At 48.1% G+C, this 24,007-nt stretch overlaps 1 protein-coding gene across 13 annotated transcripts in view; it reads right to left on the reverse strand.

The window, feature by feature from the left end:
* The window catches only part of LOC144115886 (papilin-like), a 321,379-nt gene that overhangs the window by 40,467 nt on the left and 256,905 nt on the right, over positions 1-24,007 (reverse strand). For 7 of the 13 annotated variants that reach the window (XM_077650507.1, XM_077650503.1, XM_077650504.1 and 4 more), the window contains 3 exons: positions 21,076-21,114; positions 18,031-18,069; positions 5,791-5,979 (listed from right to left, as the gene is read on the reverse strand). In XM_077650507.1, coding sequence (XP_077506633.1) covers positions 5,791-5,979; positions 18,031-18,069; positions 21,076-21,114 — 267 coding nt within the window. The remainder of the gene's footprint in view (positions 1-5,790; positions 5,980-18,030; positions 18,070-21,075; positions 21,115-24,007) is intronic. The other 6 variants (XM_077650499.1, XM_077650502.1, XM_077650495.1 and 3 more) reach the window with 3 other exon arrangements.

The following is a 24,007-nucleotide window of genomic DNA, read 5'->3' on the forward strand; positions in this document are numbered from 1 at the left end:
GACGCCGCGCACAATGAGAATCCCGACCACGACGCAAAATGCCTTCAAAACGACGCCGCCATCCAGAAAAGCTTCGACCAGACGCCCCGCCCGCGACTCGCATACGCGACGAAGCCGTGACCCGACGCCGAGAGCGACATGCCATGCAAGGTCCATGACCTCTGAATTAAAAGTGACTGTCGACGCCCGGAAAGTCACCGCTCTAGTCGACACAGGAGCCGATTACTCGGTGATTAACGGAACATTCGCTGCGCAGCTGAGAAAAGTCACAACGGCTTGGGACGGCCCACAAATTCGCACCGCAGGGAGCTACCTCATTACTCCATCAGGACGATGCATTGCGCGAGTGACTGTTATAGGACATCCTATCCTGCGACCTTTGTTGTGCTACCGCAATGCTCCCGCGAAGTGATCTTGGGGGTATGGATGTCCTTAATGAGCATAAGGTGATCATCGACCTGCGATCCAAGCTGATCACGCTTTCGACGGACGAAGCCATCGCTTCGATAAAAACTCAGGAAAATCACGTTTCCCAGAGTGTCCGGGAGGAAGAAGAGAGCGTCCCACCTCGTTCAAGCGTTATCCGGAGCGTAGGCGCCACGAAAGCCATGAACGCTGAAGTCATCATCTAGGGGAACATGCAGTTGCTTCTATACCAAGGAATCAGCATCGCAAGAGGCATCGCACATTTCCGCAACGGCCAGGCCGAAGTACTGCTAACATCAGCGAAGAATACTGGCACATTAACAGAGGAACGACGATTGCTTTCTTCGACGAAATATCCGACGCATGAGACTCCTCCGCAGAATAATCGCCTTACCAAGACAAGTCGCCCACTTTCGACATCAACCCATCCCTGCCCCGGAACAGACAAGACCAGATTCGCAATCTGCTTCGAAGCTACAGTGAGTGTTTTTCGACATCGCCGAAGGTCCGACAAACGCCAGTTGCCAAGCATCGTATTGTAGCGAACCAGCACGTCCCACCTCTGCGTCAAAGCCCCGACCGTGAGTCACCGCGAGAACGATAAGCCATCCGGGACCAAGTCGACCATATGCTTCGCGATGACGTCATCCAGCCTTCAAACCGCCCATGGGCGGCACCGGTTGTTCTGGTGAGAAATAAAGACGGCGCAATTCGATTATGCGTTGATTACCGCCGCTTGAACAACATAACAAAGAAGGACGTCTACCCCCTCCCCCGCATCGACGACACACTGGACCGCCTCTGCAACGCCAAATATTTATCGTCGATGGACCTCAAGAGCGGCTACTGGCAAATTGAGGTCGACGAAAGAGATCGCGAGAACAAAGAATTCATCACTCCAGATGGGCTGTTTGAGTTCAAGGTATTGTCATTTGGTCTCTGTTCCGCCCCAGCGACGTTTCAGCGAGTAATGGATACAGTGCTGTCAGGCCTGAAGTGGCAAATTTCTCTGGTATATTTAGACGACGTAGTTGTCTTCGCCTCGAACTTTGAAGAGCACCTCAAAAGACTTCGAACAGTACTAGACGCCATCAAGTCGTCTGGCCTAACCTTGAAAGCAGAGACGTGCCACTTTGACTCCGAAGAGCTGCTGTTTCTAGGCCATATGGTCAGCAAGGAGGGAGTACGCCCAGACCCGCAGAAAACATCTGCAATTGAACAGTTTCCACCACCGTCCGATAAAAAAGCAGTGCGCAGATTTCTCGGACTGTGCGCATATTACCGAAAATTTGTGAAAAACATTTCGCGCATCGCCGAGCACCTGACCCAACTGACGAAAACAGACGTGCGGTTTAAAGGGGAAGCGCCGCAAGCAGAAGCCTTCAATGAACTTCAGCGTCGTTTACAGTCCCCACCGATCTTCGAGCATTTTGATAAAAACGCCGATACTGAAGTTCATACCGACGCAAGCAGCGTGGGCCTAGGTGCCGTTATCGTTCAAAAAAGCGACGGAATGGAGAACTTCTTCGCCTACGCTAGCCGTTCCCTTTCCAAGGCCATGGCTAAATATCAGACAAATGAGAAGGAGTGCCTTGCCATCATCTGGGCTACGTCAAAATTCCGCCCCTACCTGTAAGGACGACCATTCAAGGGGGTCAGCGATCACCACGCGCTGTGCTGGCTTGCCAATTTGAAGGACCAATCTGGCTGACTCGCTCGATGGAGTCTGCGCCTCCAGGAGTTTGACGTCACCGTCGTTTACAAGTCCGGACGCAAGCACTCTGACGCCGATTGCCTCTCAGGAGCCCCTGTAGATACACCGCCGCCGGACGACGATGAGGACTCCTTTCTGGGACCCATCAGCCCCAGCTCTTGCTTGGCAGCAACGCTCGGACCCTGACCTAAAACGCCTCATTGAGTACCTGGAAGGCAAGGTTTCTTACCCCCCGCTTCATTCAGGCCAGGACTGTCTTCCTTCTGTGTGCAGAATGAGATCCTTGGGAAGAACTTTTCAGCGAGCAAAACAGTACATTCTTGTTGTACCTGCTCGTCTCCGCGAAGAAGTTCTACACACTTCACACGATGAGCCGACACCTCGACATCTCGGGTTCGCTCGCACCCTCCGACGCATTCAAGACAAGTATTACTGGCCCCGACTGTCTGCCGATGTCGCAAATTATGTGAAAACCTGCCAAGATTGTCAGCGGCCAAAGACCCCTCCCACACGACCAGCCGGATTTCTGAACCCCATTGAACCTCCCTCAAGGCACTTTCAGCAGATTGATATGGACTTGCTTGGCCCTTTTCCAACGTCAACGTCTGGAAACAAGTGGATCATCATAGCGACCGACTACCTGACCTGCTACGCCGAGTTGAAAGCCCTACCGAATGTAACAGCAGCAGAAGTCGCCATTTTTTTTGAGTAGTGCATTCTTCTTCGACACGGCGCCCCCGATGAGCTCATCACGGACTGAGGAACAGCATTCACAGCGAAACTAACGCAAGCCATCCTGCGTTACAGCGAAACCAGCCACCGGAGGACACCTGCATACCATCCGCAGTCAAAAGTACTGACCGAGCGCCTTAAAAAAGCCATCACCGATATGATCGCCATGTACGTCAATGCCGAACACAAAACCTGGGATGTCATCCTGCCTTACGTCGTCTTCGCCTACAACACCGCAGTGCAGGAGACCATTCAGATGATGCCTTTTAGGGTCGTCCATGGCAGGGAGGCCACGATCACGCTAGACGCCATGATGCCCAGCGTTACAGACGGAGAGAACGTCGACGTTGCCGCCTACCTTCAACGCGCAGAAGCAGCTCGAAGCCTTGCCCGACTACAGATCAAATATCAGCAGCGGTCCGACGCCAAGCGCTACAACCTACGAAGACGCAACGCGGAATACAAGTCAGGAGACCAAGTCTGGGTTTGGACGCCCATTCACCGCCGTGGATTTAGTGAAAAGCTTTTGTGCCGCTATTTCGGCCCGTACAAGGTTCTTCGTCTGCTAGGTGAACTGGATTATGAAGTCATCCCTGACGCAATGACTGCATCCCAGCGACGCCGCGTACGACCAGTTGTCCATGTAGTCCGTCTGAAGCCGTATTATGCGCACTAAAAGACGCTGCATTTCCATACTCTATTTTCGCAAGATCCATTTTATTTCTTACTATTCGCATTATTTGATTTAATGCATGGGGTCGATGCTTCTTTGAGTTGGGAGTAATGCCGCGAACATTTGCAGTGTTTGTTCATTCTTCAAATCTGCCGCCACACAACTTTATCACTTTGTTTGCGACGCAAGACGCGACTAGATTTATCTCGATTGATCGCAGCTTGGCAGCGCTGATTCTACGTTGTTCCGGAACGTTCTAGAAACTTTGCACGCTTTATCTCGAAAGTTCGCTATCAACTTTAAATGGCACTCGGCCGACAGCAGCGGGCATTCTGTTCGACGACCGCCGAGCACGCTTGTCGCTTCCCTATCGCCGAGTGATTCAGTCCATTTTGGTGCAAGTCAGCCAATAAACAGTTTTCTTTTAGAAGACCTTTTGTCTGTCTTCATCGCTGCTTCGACTGCCGTCGCCACTACGTGACAATATAATATCAGGCAGTATTGAGGTCCGGTCGCCAACCGCCAAATGGCCTAGTCGCTTCCCACTGACCTTTGTATGCGGCGTGTATATCTGAGTGACCACTGACAGAGGACCGAATGGAAGTGAAATGGACAACAGAAAACGGATACTTTATAGAATATGGCCCTGGGTGCCGTTATAGTAGCGCGAAAGCCCTATTCGGATGGGAAAACCCCGAGCCAGATCTTACAGTGCTTGTATGCTTGCGGTGTTTGTGCCAAGTGAAATAAAGAAATAAAAATAAGTCAAATAAATATCCACGAAAGAGATTTCAACCCACGGCGGCGCGAACTGATCACCTTCGCTGGCCACTTCTCGAGAGCGTTAGGCAATCGTCGAAGCATAACACGCCTAGTGTTAATATACAACACACTTTAGCGTTGTGCATTGCAGGTCGCCTTCTTCATCACCTAATACTACTATCAAACTAATATTCGCATTTTGAGCTATGTGGCGTTAATAACAGAGAGATGTGCGCTGCATGCATTCGCGTGGATAACGTTGAAGCAGAAACAAGGCACTTGAGCAATTGTGTTGGCGTTGAGAATATTGCTGCAGAAACTCGGCATAGGCCTCCGGCGTACATTGTGTACATTGGCATTGAAGATGAAAAACTTGAAGAGCATAAATGGGTTCCTGGGTGTAGACACATCAATCGCGCTTTCAGGTGCGTAGCGGTGGTGTCCACCTGCAAAAAACTGCGCTTTTGCACATTATTTTATGCTTAGCAATTTTATGCTTAGCCATTTTTTTCAACTTCTCGCTTCATTTTGCAGTCGGTTCACCGTCCTGTCAATTATGTCGAAAGCGACCGGATTTGGAAAAGCAGAAGGCCAATCCTAGTGACAGCTGGTATGGGCCCGGCGTCATCGCTAGCCACCGTATACAGCTGCTGCCTCCACCTCATCCATGTCTAACGTGCCATCCTGTTCCGTCATTCCCCGTCGTGGGCGTCGGTTGGCCAGAACGACTTGAGGTTCGTTTGTGCAGATGGCCTAATAGCCTTGTTTCTGCCACGACTAGCCTGACGATATCGCACACGGCCTGTAAAACCGCAAGCAGCGACCAATGGTGAAGAACGGAACGAAACGAAAACAATACTGAACCTTAGAACATGCGGCCCTTTCACACAAGAGCCAAAATTCTAGAAACACTCACATGAAAGCCCACAAATTTATTATGACGCTACCACTGCCTCAAGCACAAGCTAAGACACTCCATCGCGCTCCCTCCGAGACAGAAAAGCTGCATCACTTTTTTTTACTGCCCAATCGGCACAAGTTTCACAATGCGAAAAATCCGGCGTGTCTGTGTGTCTGTCTGCCGCATCGAAGAGTGAAGCCCTCACCCTCCAGAAGCATCATCAACCAGCCACCTCCCCACCGCACTCCCCAGCTACCACCTTCAGCCCCCCCCCCCCCAAAAAAAAAAAAACATTATGTAGCGTATGTGAAGCCCCAGCTTAGAGTAAGAACAATCATGAAAAACCATCGAACCAATCATCGAAGGCAAACCCAACCGATTTCGCAGAATAGCCGCATTAAATGAGCGATAGTCCCGTTATTTTTTATGTGTGTGACAATCGCATTTCACTGAAGCCTGTGTCTATACTTGTGAGACACATTCCTCAGTTTTCCCAATGTTCTTTAAATCATTTCCTGATTTAGAATGAGGATAGGAGCACACGGCGAAAACATCACACTACGGCTTCTTAACGAGTCTTACCAAAGCAGGTCATGTTGCATCCGTCTACGGTACGGAAGTTGTTGTCGTTTCCACCACATCCCTGGTAGTTGAACCGCTCGCACAGTTCTTTTTGCACGTCGTAGTAGAAGCGGACCTCTGGTGTAGTGGCCCCTGGGCCACTGCTGTCGGTGTCGCAGTGGCCTTCGTCCACCGGCTGGTGACACATTTCTAAAGTTGGGCCATGGGCATGGAGGAGAAAGAAAACATAGCAGTAACTCATCGTTATGTTTAACACAAAAGATCTCAATGCGCGTTTGGTACACAGAGCGGCAACGTGTGCGTGAAGCACTTGGGGATCCCACTTCAAGCGGGGCCTGCATGAACCATTTGTTTGGAAAATTTGTCAGCCTCCGCCGGTTATTGAACGCTTTCTCGCCCTTCGCGGAAAATTGGATACGAGCCCGCCTGGATGTGCCGTGCGCCCGGCCGCCGCGACATGCTGTACATCTACAGAGTTTCCGAAGTAATTGTAGTTCTCACGTTTTCCAACCTTCTCGCTGCACGAGGCCCACTGCGAGCGCGCTCTCTTTCTCTGGTTCCATGGACAGGTCAGTTTCCGTTGCAGGGTGTCATGGTTAAAGTCGTTTGAAAGTGCGCTTGTTCTGCATGACGGTATCGAAGTCGCGCAGGTTCATGGGGCCAAGCGGCGGAAAACGAAAACGGAAAACAATTCCACAAGGCGGCTGTCATCAAACCTTTTTTCGATGTTTCGAAGTTAGGCATCAATTATCTGCTCTGCTACTTCATTTTTTTTTTGGTTGAAAGATCCGTGTGCGCGCAGCTGTGCAAGTGCTCACCCACGTATTCACTCGTGGTAAACACCTGACGGTTTTTAATTGCCTAAATTTCGTTTGTTCCTGTTCTTAAATTGGGTGTGGAGGTACACTCTGTTCCCCAAGTGTAATAAATGACAGAAAAAATGATTAAGATGAAGTGTGTGGTGGAGATTTCAAAGTCGAGAGCCAGGCAGACGAGAGAGACGATGAGTTCGGATACCTTTGCAGCCTGTGCGACATGGCGAAGAATATGCAAATGAAATTGAGCCAGCATACGAAGCTGTGCGAACATGTCAGGCGATCAGAAAGACAGCTGCCAGCTGAAAGAAAAGCGAGAGCAGATTTAAAACAAAGGCTGAGTAAAGTTGATGTCTAGTTGGCTAGGTACGCCATTTTCGTTCAAAATGGCGGACATACAAAGCAGGAATTCAAACCGTTAATCCATGAGGAGCTGGAATCCGATTATAAAGGGGACTCGGCCGGAAAGCGTGGTGAAAAGCTACACAGGTACGACCACGAAGATAATCTGAGAAAAAGACGATGGTGAACAAAAGAATGCGGCGACATAAGGGCATGTCAAGAGAATGAGTCAGGAAAACGATGTCAGGAGACCGGAAACGACTGTGTGATAGTATTGGAGGACTGGAAGATGGCCCAGGTGCAAAAAGGAGATTAAGGAACGACTGAGGGACGATGCACGTGTCAAACTCACAGCACCCTCGTGTAGTCGGTCACTGAACATGCAGAAAGGTGCAGGAGGACAAGAAAGAGAGAAACCTTATCGTGATGGCTGGAGGCTGGAACGACGTTCTTAGAGGGAAAGAAGGGGCGGTGGCAAAGCGCATAACAAGGGATGTGGAAGACCTGCGAACAATGACTTCGCAGGTGCGGATCGCGGTGTGCACGAGACCGGAGGTGTGCTACCGGGGCATCAGTGTGAAAAATGCAGTGTTGGCTGCAGACCGAGATATCAGGAAGTTAAGACATGAAATTTAATTTGAGGTAGTGGACAGCAACAAGAAACTGCGAGTGAGTAGTGGGACGCAAGAAAGGTTTCCAACGAGATAGCATTCATTTCAGTTACAGCATGGGCGGAACAATACGAAGGCGACTTGCGGATAGAGCAGTAGCTGTTTTAGGGGGTCCTGAGGCGCTCAGAAAAAGGAAGCAATGGGAGACGGGCAGCTTTCAGAGCTTAAATGGATAGTATGCAGTAAAGACCTCTGTGCTGAGCACACAAGGGGACAGGAGGACACAGACGCCAGCAATGAGATGAAGCTTGGAAAGGAATATGACCGAAATCGTAAAAGAAAGCAGAGTAAGAAGGAGGATAAGGTAAACAATATAGCTTACATAAATATGCAGGAAGAGCGCCAGCAAAGCGGTTCGAAATCAAGCAACATATAGAGACAGAGAATATAGCAATTAATGCGTCCACTGGAACGCACAGGAACGCACCTCAGGGACCTCGCAGAAACTCAGCTGATTCCAGGCAATTGTTGGGGAGGTTGCATTCGAGAGGCAGGCTGGATAACGAAAAGGCCGATGTGTATAAATGTTGCTTGCTTTTGAGCATGGCTCACTTGGCAAAGAGAAAATAAACAAATGTGAGGAGCATGTATCGGTTAAATCTAATATTGTAGGCAAAGAAGTACTGTTAGGTGTAGTGTATTTGTGGGCAGGAAGCAAGATCAAAGGGAGAAACGAACCTTTGATCATACTTCCATTGGGAGATATTACACTAATGCGAGGCAGAAGAGAGGTTCTTATAGTGGGGGATATGAACACTCACATAAAACTAGATAGATACCTAGACTGCAGCTGAAAAATGATGCTGGCCATGTGTGAGCAGAATGACCTTATGATAGTAAATAGGGACGTGAAATGTGAAGGCGTAACGACTTGGAACTCGGACGCTTGACTGTTGCATAATAAAGGGAGGTTTATATGAAAGGTTGAATATAATTAAAATAGACTATGAAAGAATAAATAGCATTGGGAGCGACTATAAGAGGTTAATCATAATGATTAGGTATAGAGATGAAGCTCGTGCGCGAAAACATAACATGCAGGACGGAATTCGGTGTATGAATGACTTTCATTTTATGCCCATATCACAAGCGGCAGAAAAATGTATTCTAAGGGTCTCCAATAGATCATGGGCGTATGATGATGTTCTAGAGGAAATTCAGAGAGACACATTTGGCACTTAATATAAACCGATGCAGGCGCAAAAAGACAACGGTTGGTGGTACGTGGATATTAAAGCTGCTTATCAAGCTGCCAAGCTGCTTGTCACACCAGAAAGCAAAACAAGAAAATAGACCATTGCACGGAATTTAGCAGAAATGCGACGAGCACTGAAAACAAAAGAACCATTCCCGAAATAAGGTCCAGCAGAAGATTAAGACAACAAACGATAAATGGATGGCAGATATTTTAAGTGAGATAAGCAGGCACGTAGAAAGTTCTGGAACCATCTGAAGGCACTTGGTACTAGTTCGAAAAAAACACGTCGCCATATACAGGATGACGGTGATAACTTATTGGAAAATGAAGCGGCCATGCAGTTGATTTGCGAAAAGTTAGAAAAGCTTTTTAAAACGTTTAACGGAGCGAGCGGTACGCAGCTTGATCTAGGGTGCTACCAAGCGGAGGTTTTAGACGTAGACAGAGGCCCGTAGATTGGGAAAAAGCGGAGAACAGCGTCCCTTTGCATACAGCAACAGGTTTGGACACACTATCAATGAGACTAATTCCATACCTCGGTACATAAACAAGAAAGATTTTGTAAACTGCTTTAAGGGGCGTACTGAGAACTAGCGAAATCTCAGCAAGCTAGCGAGAGAGTAGAATGAACCTGATATACAAAGGCAAAGGTGGAACAGATCGCATTAAGTCCTATAGGCCTCTAACGGTGACATCGGTATTGTATCGAATAGCAATGCAAGCCACCAAGGAGCAACTACAACGTTGGACTGAAGAGGCTGAAGTTTTGGGGGAACTGCAGAACGGATTCAGCAAGGACGTAGATAGAACGACAACATTTTTGCAGCCACACAATGCACCGAAATTGCTGCAAGCGACGAACGGCCACTCTCGATGGTGGTTTTAGACACCAAAGAGGCTTATCACAATGTAAACCACGCTCTATTATCGCAAATTTTGGAAAAAGAAGGTGTGGGCAGTGAAACAGTATGTTTTGTAAAGGTGTTTATTCGAAGCGCAGGTCGGTTGGTGTTGGTCGAACGGCGACACGACGGACACACTCACAGGCGTCACTCGAAAATCCCAGCTGCACTTCGTCTACTTCTTCCATTACAGTTACTTCCCCACCGAAAAAGGAGCCATCCTGGCGACTTACGGGGAGGAAAGCATGGGCGGATCATAATAAGGCATGAGGTGCTCGACGTGAAGTTTCGCGCCCCCAGCGACGGTGGTCCGAAGAGGGGGCGAGCGGCTCAACGATGTAATTCTTGGCAGAAGTTTGTTGCACAACGCGGTAAGGTCCGTGATAGCGAGAAAGCAGTTTCGTGGCGAGGCTGGGAGTGGATGAAGGCAGCCAGAGCCCAACGAGGGCGCCAGATGGGAATGACTCAGGAGGGTCTTATGAATCCCGACGGTGCTTCTGATGCCATTGGAGTTGTGTAGTGAAAGAGCGGGCAAGTTGCCGGCACTCTTCGGCATACAGGTGAGCTTCGGAAAGTGATGTGGTCTCGGAAGGCTCAGGGCGATAGGGAAGAATGGTGTCCATTGTGAATGTAGGCTCCCGGCCATATAAAAGAAAAGAGAAAACCCCATCGTTGTCTTCGTATCCGTATTATACACGTACGTGGCGAAAGGGAGCCCTTGGCCCCAGGTGGAGTGGGCGGTGTCAGCCTACTTACATGGCGAGCATGTCACTGAGTGTGCGGTTGAACCGCTCAGTCATGCCGCTGGTCGGGGCGTGATAGGCGCTGGTGCAGTGATGAACCATTTGGTATTGCTTTAGCAGGGCCTCGACGGCGTCCGCGAAAAAAAGTAGGGCCGCGGTCACTTAGCAGTTCTTTTGGGGCGCCGTGACGAAGAACAAGACTGTAGAATGTAGCGAGCGACATCGTTTGCGGTAACAGATTTGAGAGCCGACGTTTCCACATAAAGTGTTAGGCGGTCAAAGGCCACGGTGACCCAGCGATTGTTAGCCGAAGTAGTTGGAAGTGGGCCATAAATATCAATGCCGACGCGGTCAAAGAGTCGACCAGGGCAAGGTAACGGCTGCAAAGGAGCGGCAGCGGCGCGGGGCGGTTTCTTGCGACGTTGGCAAACGGCGCATGATCGAATGTACTGACGTATGTAGCGGTACATACCTCGCCAGTAAAATCGCAAACGAAGGCGAGCATATGTTTTAGTACACCGACGTGGCCACATTGTGGATCGGCGTAGAAAGAGGCGCAGATGGCAGCACGGAGGTGTTAGGGGATCACCAACCGCCACTTCCGCCCGTCAGAGAGGTAGTTACGGCGGTATAAGAGGCCATCACGAACGGCGAAATGGTTGGCTTGGCGGCGAAGGGTCCCGGACGAAGAATGCAGCGCGAGATTGTTCAGAAAGGTGAGCAGCGAGGTGATCCAAGGATCCTTCAGTTGTTCGGAGAGCATATCAGGGATGTCGAACGACGAGAAATCGTAGGCCAGACGTGGACAGATGGTGAATCACACGGGAGCAGTGAACGAGAAAGAGCGTCGACGTCCGAGTGCTTCCGGCCAGAGCGATAAATGACGTGAATATCAAACTCCTGGAGACGTAAACCCCAGCGGGCTAGTCGGCCAGAAGGATCTTTTAAGGAGGATAGCCAGCAGAGGGAGTGATGGTCTGTGACGACATAGAAGGGCCGTCCACAAATGTAAGGTCGGAACTGGAACTTGGCAATCGCCCAAATTATGGCGAGACATTCTTTTTCTGTGACAGACTAGCTCGATTCCGCCTTGGTGAGGGCGCGGCTGGGGTAAGCGGCAACATATTCCGGATACCAAGACTTTCGCTGGGCAAGCACGGCGCCCAAGCCCAGACCGCTCGCGTCAGTGTGAATTTCTGTCGGACAGGCAGGATCAAAATGGCGAAGGATTGGGGGAGGCCAGCACGCGACGTAAAGTACTGAACGCGATATCGCAGGCTGGGGACCAAGAAGAGAGGTTCGGGCTGCCGGCGAGAAGCTGCGTTAAAGGGGCGATAATACAGGCGAAATTACGGATGAAGCGGCGAGAATATGAGCACAAGCCCATAAAACTGCGAAGTTCTTTTAAGGTGGTCGGTTTGGGGAAGTCAGCGACGGCACGAAGTTTGGCAGGGTCAGGAAGAATGCCGTCCTTAGAAATGACATAGCCTAATATTGTCAGCTGCGTAGCACGGAAGCAACATTTTTGCAAGTTTAGTTGTAATCAGATGTTTGTAATCAGATGTAGTTGTAATCAGAAGTTTAGTTGTAATCAGCAGACGGCGTGAAAGGGGTCCAAGACTAAGCAGACATTTGCTGAAAAAATCTGGAGGCTATAAAACTTAGATTTAGCGCTGAAAATTCGGGAGTCGTGGTTTATATTGATCAGCCCGGTACGATCACGCTGCAAAATTTAGAGTTGCATATAGTTAAGGCATGCAAGTATCTTGGTACGTGGATAATTGATGGCAGAGACTACAGGCAAGACCAAAGGGTGGAAATTATAAAAAATCCAAAATAAATGCAGCTGTCATAGAATCGCGCACTGGGGGGGGGGGGTATAAAAAATACCAAGTCATTCGGGTAAACTGGAAAGGCGCAATGGCACCAGGCTTGAAGTTTACAAACGCTGTGGTGTGCTTGGGATCCGCCACAGATTAGGTACATAAAATTAAGCAGAGGGCAGTCGGTACGCTAGCCGTTTCGGTACATGGAAGCTGTGCTACTAAAGCAGTTCAAGGTGATATGAGGTGGTTAACATTCGAAGTGCGTGAGGAAAAAGTATCGTGCAGTATGAAGAAAGTTTGAAGCATGTCAATAAGAAGCGATGAGTGGCAAAAATTTTTAGGTACTTATATCGATGCAGTATCGATACTATATGAAGGAGAACTAGATGACTTGCTAATCTACCACTGTCAAAGAGAAGATACCAATAGTAAGACAACCTGGAACAGAAAGTATGATCTCCAGGAAATACTCACTGACAAAAGAAAATGCCGGTTAAGCCGACGTTGGAGCTTTATAGGAAGAATAAATTGAAGATTAAAAGGAAAACTTTTTTGACACTTATATAGAGAGCGGCTTACTTTTCGAGGCTGGGCTGGGTGCTTGAGGAGGAAGAGTTACGGGCAAAAATTTGGCACCACCGATTACGTTCACTGTTGCTGCTTGTAAGACAGCGAAACTCTATAACATACTCTCATGTTCGAGGAATATTCTAAAAAGTTAGTTCTAAGAATGCAAGAAGAATGTTCTCAGAAGAATGTTATGAATGTGTGTTCTAAGTGTAAGACTCTTCAACCCTCAGTGCACGATGCCGCCGCAGTCGCGAAGCACTAGGTTTTCGGAATATTCAGCACATGCTCAATTTTCAGAAAGTAGATACAAATAAGAGACGACTACAGGATTGATGGAGAAGGTCAAGAGAGTAGTTTAGTGATTGGAAGAAAATTGGCAATTAATCCGAAGATATTGAGCACGCTAGGAAGTAATAGCTGGGTCACGCTTGTCACCAGCCTTATACAATGGGAGCTAATTATCTATCTAGTCTGGTAAATACATTCTTCACCTGTCATTCCTGCTTTGAAGACAAGTGTTGCGGCCTGCATGCTCGTGAACTTTGCGGCAAAGCCATCCCGAACGGGTACTCGTGACGAAATCACCCTTGCGTGCCCTCTTTTACAGCAGCTCAAATCGACTTCAGCGCTTGTAAAACGGAGCTAAATATTCTTAGTGATTTCTCCCCGTCCTCTACCACATTCCATCTCCATTAACCGCTTACTGGAGACGGAACCCCATGTGGGCCGTGGCTGTTGTACCACCGGCTACGTGATGAGTGCTCGATGCGTATGTTGAAGACTCCCGCAATACACAATTGCGGCACTCTAACGTGTTTTCCTAGGTATATTAAATATACACTGTGGCAGTAAGTTCGTTGGCATCTAACAATTGCGAGCGAAGTTTCCTACAGCTATAAGGAAGAAACGGTTATGAAAAATCATAGCGGAACCCTTCGGCTTCGTTACAGTGAGGTTCAACTATACACCTCCACTCCCGCCCTACACTATGGTTTGAATAATCTAAACGCCGCACCTATTCGTCTTGGAGCGGCACTAAAGTTTAATTATTAAACTTATAATAAACAGTTTATTATAAGTCTTCAATCCCAACCAGACAGGCAAAACTGTCAAAATGTTTAGTTTTCAATTAATAAACTGCTCGGCACGTCCTTGTGCCTCGTAGAAAATAATGATAGAGCTGACTGCACAGACTTTGTATTTTCGAATATCCGGCCGCGTAACTTAAGCTAGCGGTCGTTGTTACAGAAAAGTTAAAGTTGACAGTAGCCTTCGTTAAAATAGAAAGGAAAACGGAAAGCTGACGACACCCACACTCCGCTGGCGACAAAGTCGACACCGCGCGCGCTCGCGCTCAGCCATGCCCGGCCAAGCAGCGACACACAGTCACGTGAAAGCAGAGAGGAACCGCCCTATCTAATGGCAGTGTGAGATGTATTTCACGCGTAATTAAATGCACTAGTAACAGAATTTTGCGCTCGCACTTATGTGAACGGAAATAAATAAAACCGATTTATAAACAGAATTACCGCACAAGATATTTGACATAATTCCGGAATTAGCAATAGCAAAAAGCGCCATAAAAATTCCACTTGTGATGCAAGCACACAATTAAGTAACACCCGGGCATGAGGAAACAACGACAGGTAGCAGAATAACCGATTAATGTGCATTATAGGCTCTCGCTACTGATTACTGTTTTTAATTTTCTGGCGACTAATACTCCTCTCCGCAATCATCTGGCAAGGCCGGCAGCAGCAACCTGGCGTCCCACCACCCAAAAGCCCGCGCTCTTTCCTGAACTACATCTTCTAAACTGCAGAGCTAAACTACCGCAAAGCAGACTGAAGCGCTAAGGGACAACGGAGTGACGGGAGACCGAACGCAGCGCGTATCCTTTCGGCTGTTCGCGTTCTGTTCCGTTTTCATAATGCGCATGGCATGATATGCCGTTAGAGGCAATTTTAAAATCAAAGTAGCTCTATACAGTCTCAATTTGCGCATGATGCCGAGAAGCTCAATTTCTTTCTCTTTGTTCTTTCTTGACCGCCACCTGCAGGTGGTCTCATGGTATTGGTACGTGAGAAGAGACCAGAGCAGTCTGCAGGAACTCCCATGATAAAGCTCGGCATTTCCTAAGCTGTTCGATATCGCCAGTTGTTTAAGCGCTTACAGAGAAAAAAGTCCGAAAGTTGGCTGTTGGCTTTAAATTGAGCGCACCCGATAGCGACGGCCAGTGCTACACCCACGATCGTCGACAGCATTCGCTGCTCTCAGCGGCGTCGAGTTGCTTTCAGTCTGTGGGCACAAGCTCGCCCAGTACAGAGTACGAAATGTGCACCAGCCGTCCTATCTGTCGTTTGTTTCTCTGTCCGCTTCTGTCGTCGCAGCAACATGACAATAGTCTGCACAGCGCAACACTTTTCAAATTCATGGATACATGTTCTGGAAAATAAGGCACGGTGATAAAATTCAGCAGTGCGTGAACTCAGGAAATGAAGTGCCGTCACCGAGTGTACTAAATTGCTTGCAGTGCAGCAAAGGATGATTTCCAGCTGAATTCAGACAAATTCTATCACTGCTATGTTTTTGCCACCAATGCAAGAAAGGAACATTCGGACAAAGCGCAGAGCAGCCGTCCCCCCCCCCTTAATCGCCACATTTCTCATGTCCCTGCCTGAAAATATTCGTGCAGGGGATTATTTGATGGAATTAAAAGCAATTAGAAGAACAGTAAAAGTGACACTAAAAGGAAATAGCAAAGTCAGAGAGACGCTGACAAGGCGGACAGATTATTCCTTTGGAATACCAGCAGCGTTGTGTGTGCGTCTGTGTGCGTGTGTGTGTGTGTGCGTCTGTGTGTGTGTGTGTGTGTGTGTGTGTGTGTGTGTGTGTGTGTGTGTGTGTGTGTGTGTGTGTGTGTGTGTGTGTGTGTGTGTGTGTGTGTGTGTGTGTGTGTGTGTGTGTGTGTGTGTGTGTGTGTGTGTGTGTGTGTGTGTGTGTGTGTGTGTGTGTGTGTGTGTGTGTGTGTGTGTGTGTGTGTGTGTGTGTGTGTGTGTGTGTGTGTGTGTGTGTGTGTGTGTGTGTGTGTGTGTGTGTGTGTGTGTGTGTGTGTGTGTGTGTGTGTGTGTGTGTGTGTGTGTGTGTGTGTGTGTGTGTGTGTGTGTGTGTGTGTGTGTGTGTGTGTGTGTGTGTGTGTGTGTGTGTGTGTGTGTGTGTGTGTGTGTGTGTGTGTGTGTGTGTGTGTGTGTGTGTGTGTGTGTGTGTGTGTGTGTGTGTGTGTGTGTGTGTGTGTGTGTGTGTGTGTGTGTGTGTGTGTGTGTGTGTGTGTGTGTGTGTGTGTGTGTGTGTGTGTGTGTGTGTGTGTGTGTGTGTGTGTGTGTGTGTGTGTGTGTGTGTGTGTGTGTGTGTGTGTGTGTGTGTGTGTGTGTGTGTGTGTGTGTGTGTGTGTGTGTGTGTGTGTGTGTGTGTGTGTGTGTGTGTGTGTGTGTGTGTGTGTGTGTGTGTGTGTGTGTGTGTGTGTGTGTGTGTGTGTGTGTGTGTGTGTGTGTGTGTGTGTGTGTGTGTGTGTGTGTGTGTGTGTGTGTGTGTGTGTGTGTGTGTGTGTGTGTGTGTGTGTGTGTGTGTGTGTGTGTGTGTGTGTGTGTGTGTGTGTGTGTGTGTGTGTGTGTGTGTGTGTGTGTGTGTGTGTGTGTGTGTGTGTGTGTGTGTGTGTGTGTGTGTGTGTGTGTGTGTGTGTGTGTGTGTGTGTGTGTGTGTGTGTGTGTGTGTGTGTGTGTGTGTGTGTGTGTGTGTGTGTGTGTGTGTGTGTGTGTGTGTGTGTGTGTGTGTGTGTGTGTGTGTGTGTGTGTGTGTGTGTGTGTGTGTGTGTGTGTGTGTGTGTGTGTGTGTGTGTGTGTGTGTGTGTGTGTGTGTGTGTGTGTGTGTGTGTGTGTGTGTGTGTGCGTGCGTGCGTGTGCAGCGGGGCGACCGCGACGCTGAGAAAACTGTAAATGAAATTGCTGATACCCTCACACATTCATGCCCCCGAACACGAAAAAGGTCACGTCACTTAATGACGCGTGAGTGCACAGAATGAGCGGCGAAAAAATCAGCGCTCCTGTTCGTGTCTTCGTCTCCGTCGTATGGTGTAGGCAGCTTTAATTACGAGGCTGTTCGCATTCTTGGGTACTCTCCTCGCACTATTTTGTCATATTTTGACGGAACTTTCCCACTGACGGCGATATAGCGTTTCACAGTGCATGCACTAAGCGTGGCCGGCTAAGAACTGCCCTCTTTAAGCGGAGGTGAAAGAATCCGTGAGGGGCATCGCCACCTATACTTCGATTTTATACAACTTTCTCTCATATAAAATCTCTGCTCTGGGTGAAAAACTAGCATTACGGCTATCATTTGGCGCTAATCTATAAGTCTGAGTGCCCCCATAATTCTTACAAGCTCATGCGCATTACCAGCAACTGATTGTCAGAATTTGAGGGCGCAAAAAGTGAATTCGACACGTCGATAAGAAAATAAATTCTGAGAAGTTAGAAAGGTAAGTAAAAAGAGAAGAGAAAATAAACAGCTCACGTTTGCAGAAGAAAAAAACCCTTCACCGGCACACTCCTGATGTCGTGCAAAAATCGAAGTGCATTTTGCTTGAGTTCACATTATGAAAGCCAGTTCTCAGCCCCGCTTCCGTGGAGCACACTCTCACGCGCCAAAAGACTGGTGCTATTCTACTCGGATATTTACAGTCCGCATGCCACCTACCACGCCACCCATTCCTGTAGATGAAGTATAAGCGCTGCACTTTATCGTAAGCTTGTTTCCTTCTGGCATTTTGTGCTTTTATGTTTACGTACTGCACCCATTGCTTGTACGTATTATATAACGTACACATCCATTTTACATTGCTCTTATTGCAACTTGAAATAATTTTTGAAGTACTTCACTTTTGCCTTCAGTTTTTTTTTTTTTTGTTGTAAAACCTTTTCTTCCTTTCATCGGTTCCTGCTAGCAATCAAGCATGGCTACAGCACACTCGCCCCCCTCCTCCCGCCCCCTTCTAATGGAATGCTTTTGGGACTTTAAGGAATCAATACACAAGGCGAAAACGGTTGACCCGGAAGGCCCCCTAGCGACCAACTTCCGCAGGCATCGTGCAAAAGTGCCGGTGAGGGTGTTCACTTACCCCTGTCCTTTCCGGCTACGCCGTCCTCAGCAACATGCACTGGGGAAACACCAAGAGAAGGGAGACAACTGAGCACACGTTGATGAAACAGATTCAACGCCGTCTTTTTTAGTTTTTGAATTAGCATAGCGTGATGATATTTCAACCACATGGATACGAAAACGACCCCCACATGAGAACAATAGTGTGAACTGTTTTATTTTTCGCAAAAAAACGCATATCGCCACGTGGCTGTGAGGACAGGCATGGACGATGCCTTTGCACCACAAGGGCAGGCTGGCGCGGCATCCAAGCGAACACTTCATTGGTCGAACTTGTGCCCAGATCATTTTCCCTCCGCTCGCTTGTGATATTCAACGGCCGCCGACGATCAAAATGCCATTTGTGCTCTCGGTCTAGCTAAGTATAAAGACGGCACCGAACTTTCGAGGTGAAGCGCCCAAAACGACCGCAACTGTTCGGAACGTCGGAGACACTGGTCGCGTCTCAAGTAGCCAGCAAAGTGTTTGCTGATCAGGTTCTATGCCGGCGGCAATGCACAGCGGACATAAAAAAAACCTGACAGTGTTTATAGTAGCGATATATGAGAAAAAAAAACATTGCATGTGCAACAGCTGAAAGAGCCAGAAGTCGAGTTTGCACGAACGTTTAAACTGGCGCATCGCATCGTACCACATCAACTGTCTAGCGCATCGCATTCGTGTAAACGCGCCCATTGAGCTAAGAAAAAGAGGCGCCATAATTCGCCAGGTGAGGGTGAATCGAAACAAGTAAACCGACATGCGCAGTGCGTGCGTACGTGGTCGCATCGCATTAAGAATTATAGGAAGGCAATTTCCTGCAGGTCTGTTACAAATGCAACGAAACGCTACGTACAAAAACAATGTCGCATTTAAAACATCTTCCGTAGAATTGGGACTACGACACCACAACAGTCGACGAGCCAGGCAGGAGGCACAGAAAAAAAAAAAACGGAAACCGGTTGCGCCGGAAGCGCTGTTCTGCCTTGGATATGCGGCACCTTATGCCACCAACATCGCACACGAGATAATGCGCAATGTGCAAACGCTGATGCATCTTATTACCCATAATACGTTAGGCAATGCGATGTTTTACTGTCGCATCCTATTGAATTCATACAAACGCAATCACAGCTTCTTCTATATTACCTTTCTGTACATTTCATCTCACATAGCACTCTAGCTGGAGTCAGTTTATCACAAAAACGTAACTTATTAATAAGAATTCCGGCTTAGCCGCGTACAATATGACGGAGTCATCGCTCATACTCTCTTTCGCATTCTTTCGTGCATAGAAACCCTCTAACGCAAGTTTTGATTTTTCTTCTCTGCTTCTGCCCGGAAACTTCACTGTCATACCATACCACACATCAACATGCTTTGATATGCGGCACCCAATGCGCGCATACTTCGTTTTCTACTTCTTGCGCATTCTCCCTTATGCGGCCGTTAATACAACGCCCATATGTCAGGTGTATGGGCGTCCGCAGGTTATGTGGTCGGAACTGACCACTCCAATAGCACATCTGACCAAGCCTCGTGCTTCTTTTGTCAGCCACGCTCATCATGTTTGTTCATGCGAGGCACAGCACAGCCAGCTTATTCGGGGCTGAAAACTAAAGTGGCAATTAGTGCTTGCTCGCCATGCTTTGAAGGTTATGGGAAAAAATGTGAAAAACAAAGCACCTCTCTCCAGCTTTCAACGTAGAGCGCCCAGCTACTGGCTTTCCCCGTCGTTCTGTCGCACGAGAAAAGTCAATGTGGTGCGCTGTATCAGCTAAACTTCGAACATGTTGTTATACAGATTTGACGCAGCGTAGGTCCGACTACTCTGGCCAGGGCCACCATGTGAAATCAGACGTAGCTTGTTGAGTTCAAAGTATTTTAATTTGCAATTACTCTGGCATTTTTGAATATATTTATTCTTTTCCTCTTAAATTAGCTACTTCTCTCGTGTTCTCGTGTTCATTTCGGCGTGTGACAGATCGAAAGTCGCCGATATAGCATGAGAAAAACACGGGAACTAAATCAACGATAATATTATGAAATCGCTGTAAACCACGCCAAGGTGCATCTGCTCAAAGCGTAAACGTTGCTGTCCATTGCAGGTGTTCTCGAGAGGTCCGCGCGCAGGCAAGGGTTCGCATATAACGCACCATGGAGATCAGCGGATGGACTCTGCTTCAAGCGTAGGGGCACAGAGGTTCGCATTTCTTTTGAGAAAGCGAGTAGGGTCCGGACACACATTGCTCACCAAAGTACTACAAAGACCGCCGCTGGTTATCCACTGTTGCTTTGCGATGATCTCATAAAAGCCAGCACAACCGCAAATTCTTTTGCAGGAGTACTTTGGTTTGGCTAGTTGATTCATAGTTGTAGACGTCGCCTGTCCTGATGTGTTCTTTTGCCTCTTTCGTCCTTGTTCCTTTCGCGCTGTCTTGACAACATCTACATCTTTTGCTGGCCAACGTGTCTGCGGAATGAATACCCGTTTCATACAGATGTCGTCGGCTTCTGACGAGCACCAGACCCAGCAGTAAGCTTCTATCCAATGAAAGTGTTTTTTTCTACTCTACTCCGATATTTTCAGTCCGCTTGCCACCGACGACGCCACCCATTCCTGTAGATGAGGAATAAGCGCAGCGCTGTAAGCTAAGCTTGTTTCCTTCTGGCATTTTGTGCTTTTGTGTTTACGTTCTTTACTCATTGCTTGCACGTATTATATAATGTACACATCCATTTTACTGTGCTCTTATTGTAACGGGAAAATATTTTTGAAGTACTTCACATTTGTCTTCAGTCTCTTATTTTGTTGTTCAACCTTTTCTTCCTTTCATCGGCTCCTGCTAGCAACCAAACATGGCTACAGCACACACGCCCCCCTCCTCCCGCCCCCTTCTAACTGAATGCTTTTGGGACTGTAAGGAATCAATACACGAGGCGAAAACGGTTGATCCGGAAGTCCCCCTAGCGACCAACTTTCGTAGCACATAGTGCAAAAGTGCCGGCGAGGGTGTTCACTTACCCCTGTCCTTTCCGGCTGCGCCGTCCTCAGCAACATGCACTGGGGAAACAGCAAGAGAAGGGAGACAACTGAGCACACCTTGATGAAATAGACTTAACACCGTCTATTTAGTTTTTGAAGTAGCATAGCGCAATGACATTTCAACCACATGGATACGAAAACGACCTCCACACGAGAACAATAGTGTGAACTGTTTTATTTCTCACAAAAAAAACGCATATCACCACGTGGCTGTGAGTACAGGCATGGACGATGCCTTTGCACCACAAGGGCAGGCTGGCGCGGCATCCAAGCGAACACTTTATTGGGCGAAACTGTGCCCAGATTATCTTCTCTCCGCCTACTTGTGACCTTCAACGGCCATCGAAGATCAAAATGGCAGTTGTGCTCTCGGTCGAGCTCAGTTTAAAGACGGCACCGAACTTTTGATGTAAAGCGCCCAAAACGCCCGCAGCTCTTTAGAACGTCCAAGACACTGGTTGCGGCTCGCGTAGCCAGCAAAGTGATAAGTCCCCATGCCGGCAGCAATACACAGCGGACATATATAGAAAACAAACTTTACAGTGTTTAGAACAGATATATGCGAGAAAAAAAAAATCCCATGAGCAACAGCTTTCAGCACCAAGCCGAGTTTGCACGAATGTTAAAACTGGCGCATCGCATCGCACGACGTCAATTTTGTAGCGGCTCGCGTTCATGTAAACGGGGTCAATACGCTAAGAAAAGGAGTCGCATTAATTCGACAGGTGAAGGTGAATCGAAACAAGCAAACCGACATTCAAAGTGCGTGCCTACGTGATCGCATCGCATTAAGAATTATGGGAAGAGAATTTCCTGCATGTCTGGTACAAACGCAACGCAAACGCGACGTACGAAAACAATGCCGCGTTTACAAATAAGTTCCACAGAATTGGGACAACGCCACCACAACAATCGCCAAGCCAAAGAGGAACCACAGAAAAAACCGTACACCGGTTGCGCCGGAAGCGCTGTTCTGCCTTCCATATGTGGCACCATGTGTCGCAACAATTCCACCAGAGATAATGCGCAACATGTAAACACTGATGCATCGAATTACCAATGATACGCTAGGCAATGCGATGTTTTACTGTTGCATTGATACAAACGCCCCGCCCACAGCTTCTTCTATTATCTTTCTGCATCTTTCATCTCCCATAGCACTCTAGCTTAAGTCATTTTACCACAAAAACGTGTCTATAAGAATTCCAGCTTAGCCGAAATGAATATGACGGCGTATTCCCTGATACTGTTTCCAGCATTGTTTTGTGTGCAGAAAGCTTCTAACGTGAGTGTTGATTTTCCTTCTCTGCTTCTGCCCAGAACCTTCACTGTCATATCATAGCACACATCAGCGCGCGGCGACATGCGGCCCCCAATGCGCGCATACTTCGTTTTCTACTTGCGCATTCTCCCTTATGCGGCCGTTAATACAACGCCCATCTGTCAGGTGTATGGGCGTCTGCAGGTTATGTGGTCGCAACTGACCACTCCAATAGCACATCTGACCAAGCCTCGTGCTTCTTTTGTCAGCCACGCTCATCATGTTTGTTCATGCGAGGCACAGCACAGCCAGCTTATTCGGGGCTGAAAACTAAAGTGGCAATTAGTGCTTGCTCGCCATGCTTTGAAGGTTATGGGAAAAAATGTGAAAAACAAAGCACCTCTCTGCAGCTTTCAACGTAGAGCGCCCAGCTACTGGCTTTCCCCGTCGTTCTGTCGCACGAGAAAAGTCAATGTGGTGCGCTGTATCAGCTAAACTTCGAACATGTTGTTATACAGATTTGACGCAGCGTAGGTCCGACTACTCTGGCCAGGGTCACCATGTGAAATCAGACGTAGCTTGTGGAGTTCAAAGTATTTTAATTTGCAATTACTCTGGTATTTTTGAATATATTTATTCTTTTCCTCTTAAATTAGCTACTTCTCTCGTGTTCTCGTGTTCATTTCGGCGTGTGACAGATCGAAAGTCGCCGATATAGCATGAGAAAAACACGGGAACTAAATCAACGATAATGTTATGAAATCGCTGTAAACCACGCCACGGTACATCTGCTCAAAGCGTAAACGTTGCTGTCCATTGCAGGCGTTCTCGAGAGGTCCGCGCGCAGGCAATGGTCCGCCTATAACGCACCATGGAGATCAGCGGATGGACTCTGCTTCAAGCGTGCGGGCACAGAGGTTCGCATTCCTTTTGAGAAACCGAGTAGGGTCAGGCAACGCACATTGCTCGCCAAAATGTTACGAAGTCCGCCGCTGGTTATGCACTGTTGTTTTCGAACGTGTCTGCGGAATGTATACAAATGACGTCGTTGGCTACTGACGAGCAAAAGAACCAGCGGTAAGCTTCGATCTAATGGAAGTGCTTTTTTTTCTGGTTAACGGTATTTTACAGCGGCAACTCTTACTGTAGCACTTCATCTAAACATGGCGTCCGATCTTACACCTTCCAATCTGTATGCCCCGCAAAGTGCGCATATGGGCAAAAGGGCAAAAAGAAAGAAAAAGGGTCCTCAGAAACGAAGCAGCTCTTTTTGTTCACCTTTTCTGTCACCGCTGCGCTGCTGTTAAAGCTTACCTCCATGCGGCGACCTTTCACTGTGAAGTTCTCTGGTGCTGTAAAATTCTGCCGCTGCAAGCACATCTACTAGCTTCGATCAGAGTTTTTAGTGTGTTATCTGAACGTGAAGGTTCATGCAAAATGAAACGCTTGTTTTGACAAGAGTTGCAAGATTTGGCTGGAATGACGACGAAAGCTGGCGGCGGCTGTGGCCATTACAAGCCGACGAGTCCGAAACGCGGAGGGCGGAGAACCAGAACCAGTTCTGCGCACCGATGGCCATGTCCATCGGCCAAAGCGGAAGATGCGGGAAGAAAGTAATTGACAAAATTAAAGATCGCTTTTGAACAGCTA

The sequence above is a fragment of the Amblyomma americanum genome, chromosome 1 (genome assembly GCF_052857255.1).
Source record: "Amblyomma americanum isolate KBUSLIRL-KWMA chromosome 1, ASM5285725v1, whole genome shotgun sequence".
Taxonomy (NCBI): Eukaryota; Metazoa; Arthropoda; class Arachnida; order Ixodida; family Ixodidae; genus Amblyomma; species Amblyomma americanum.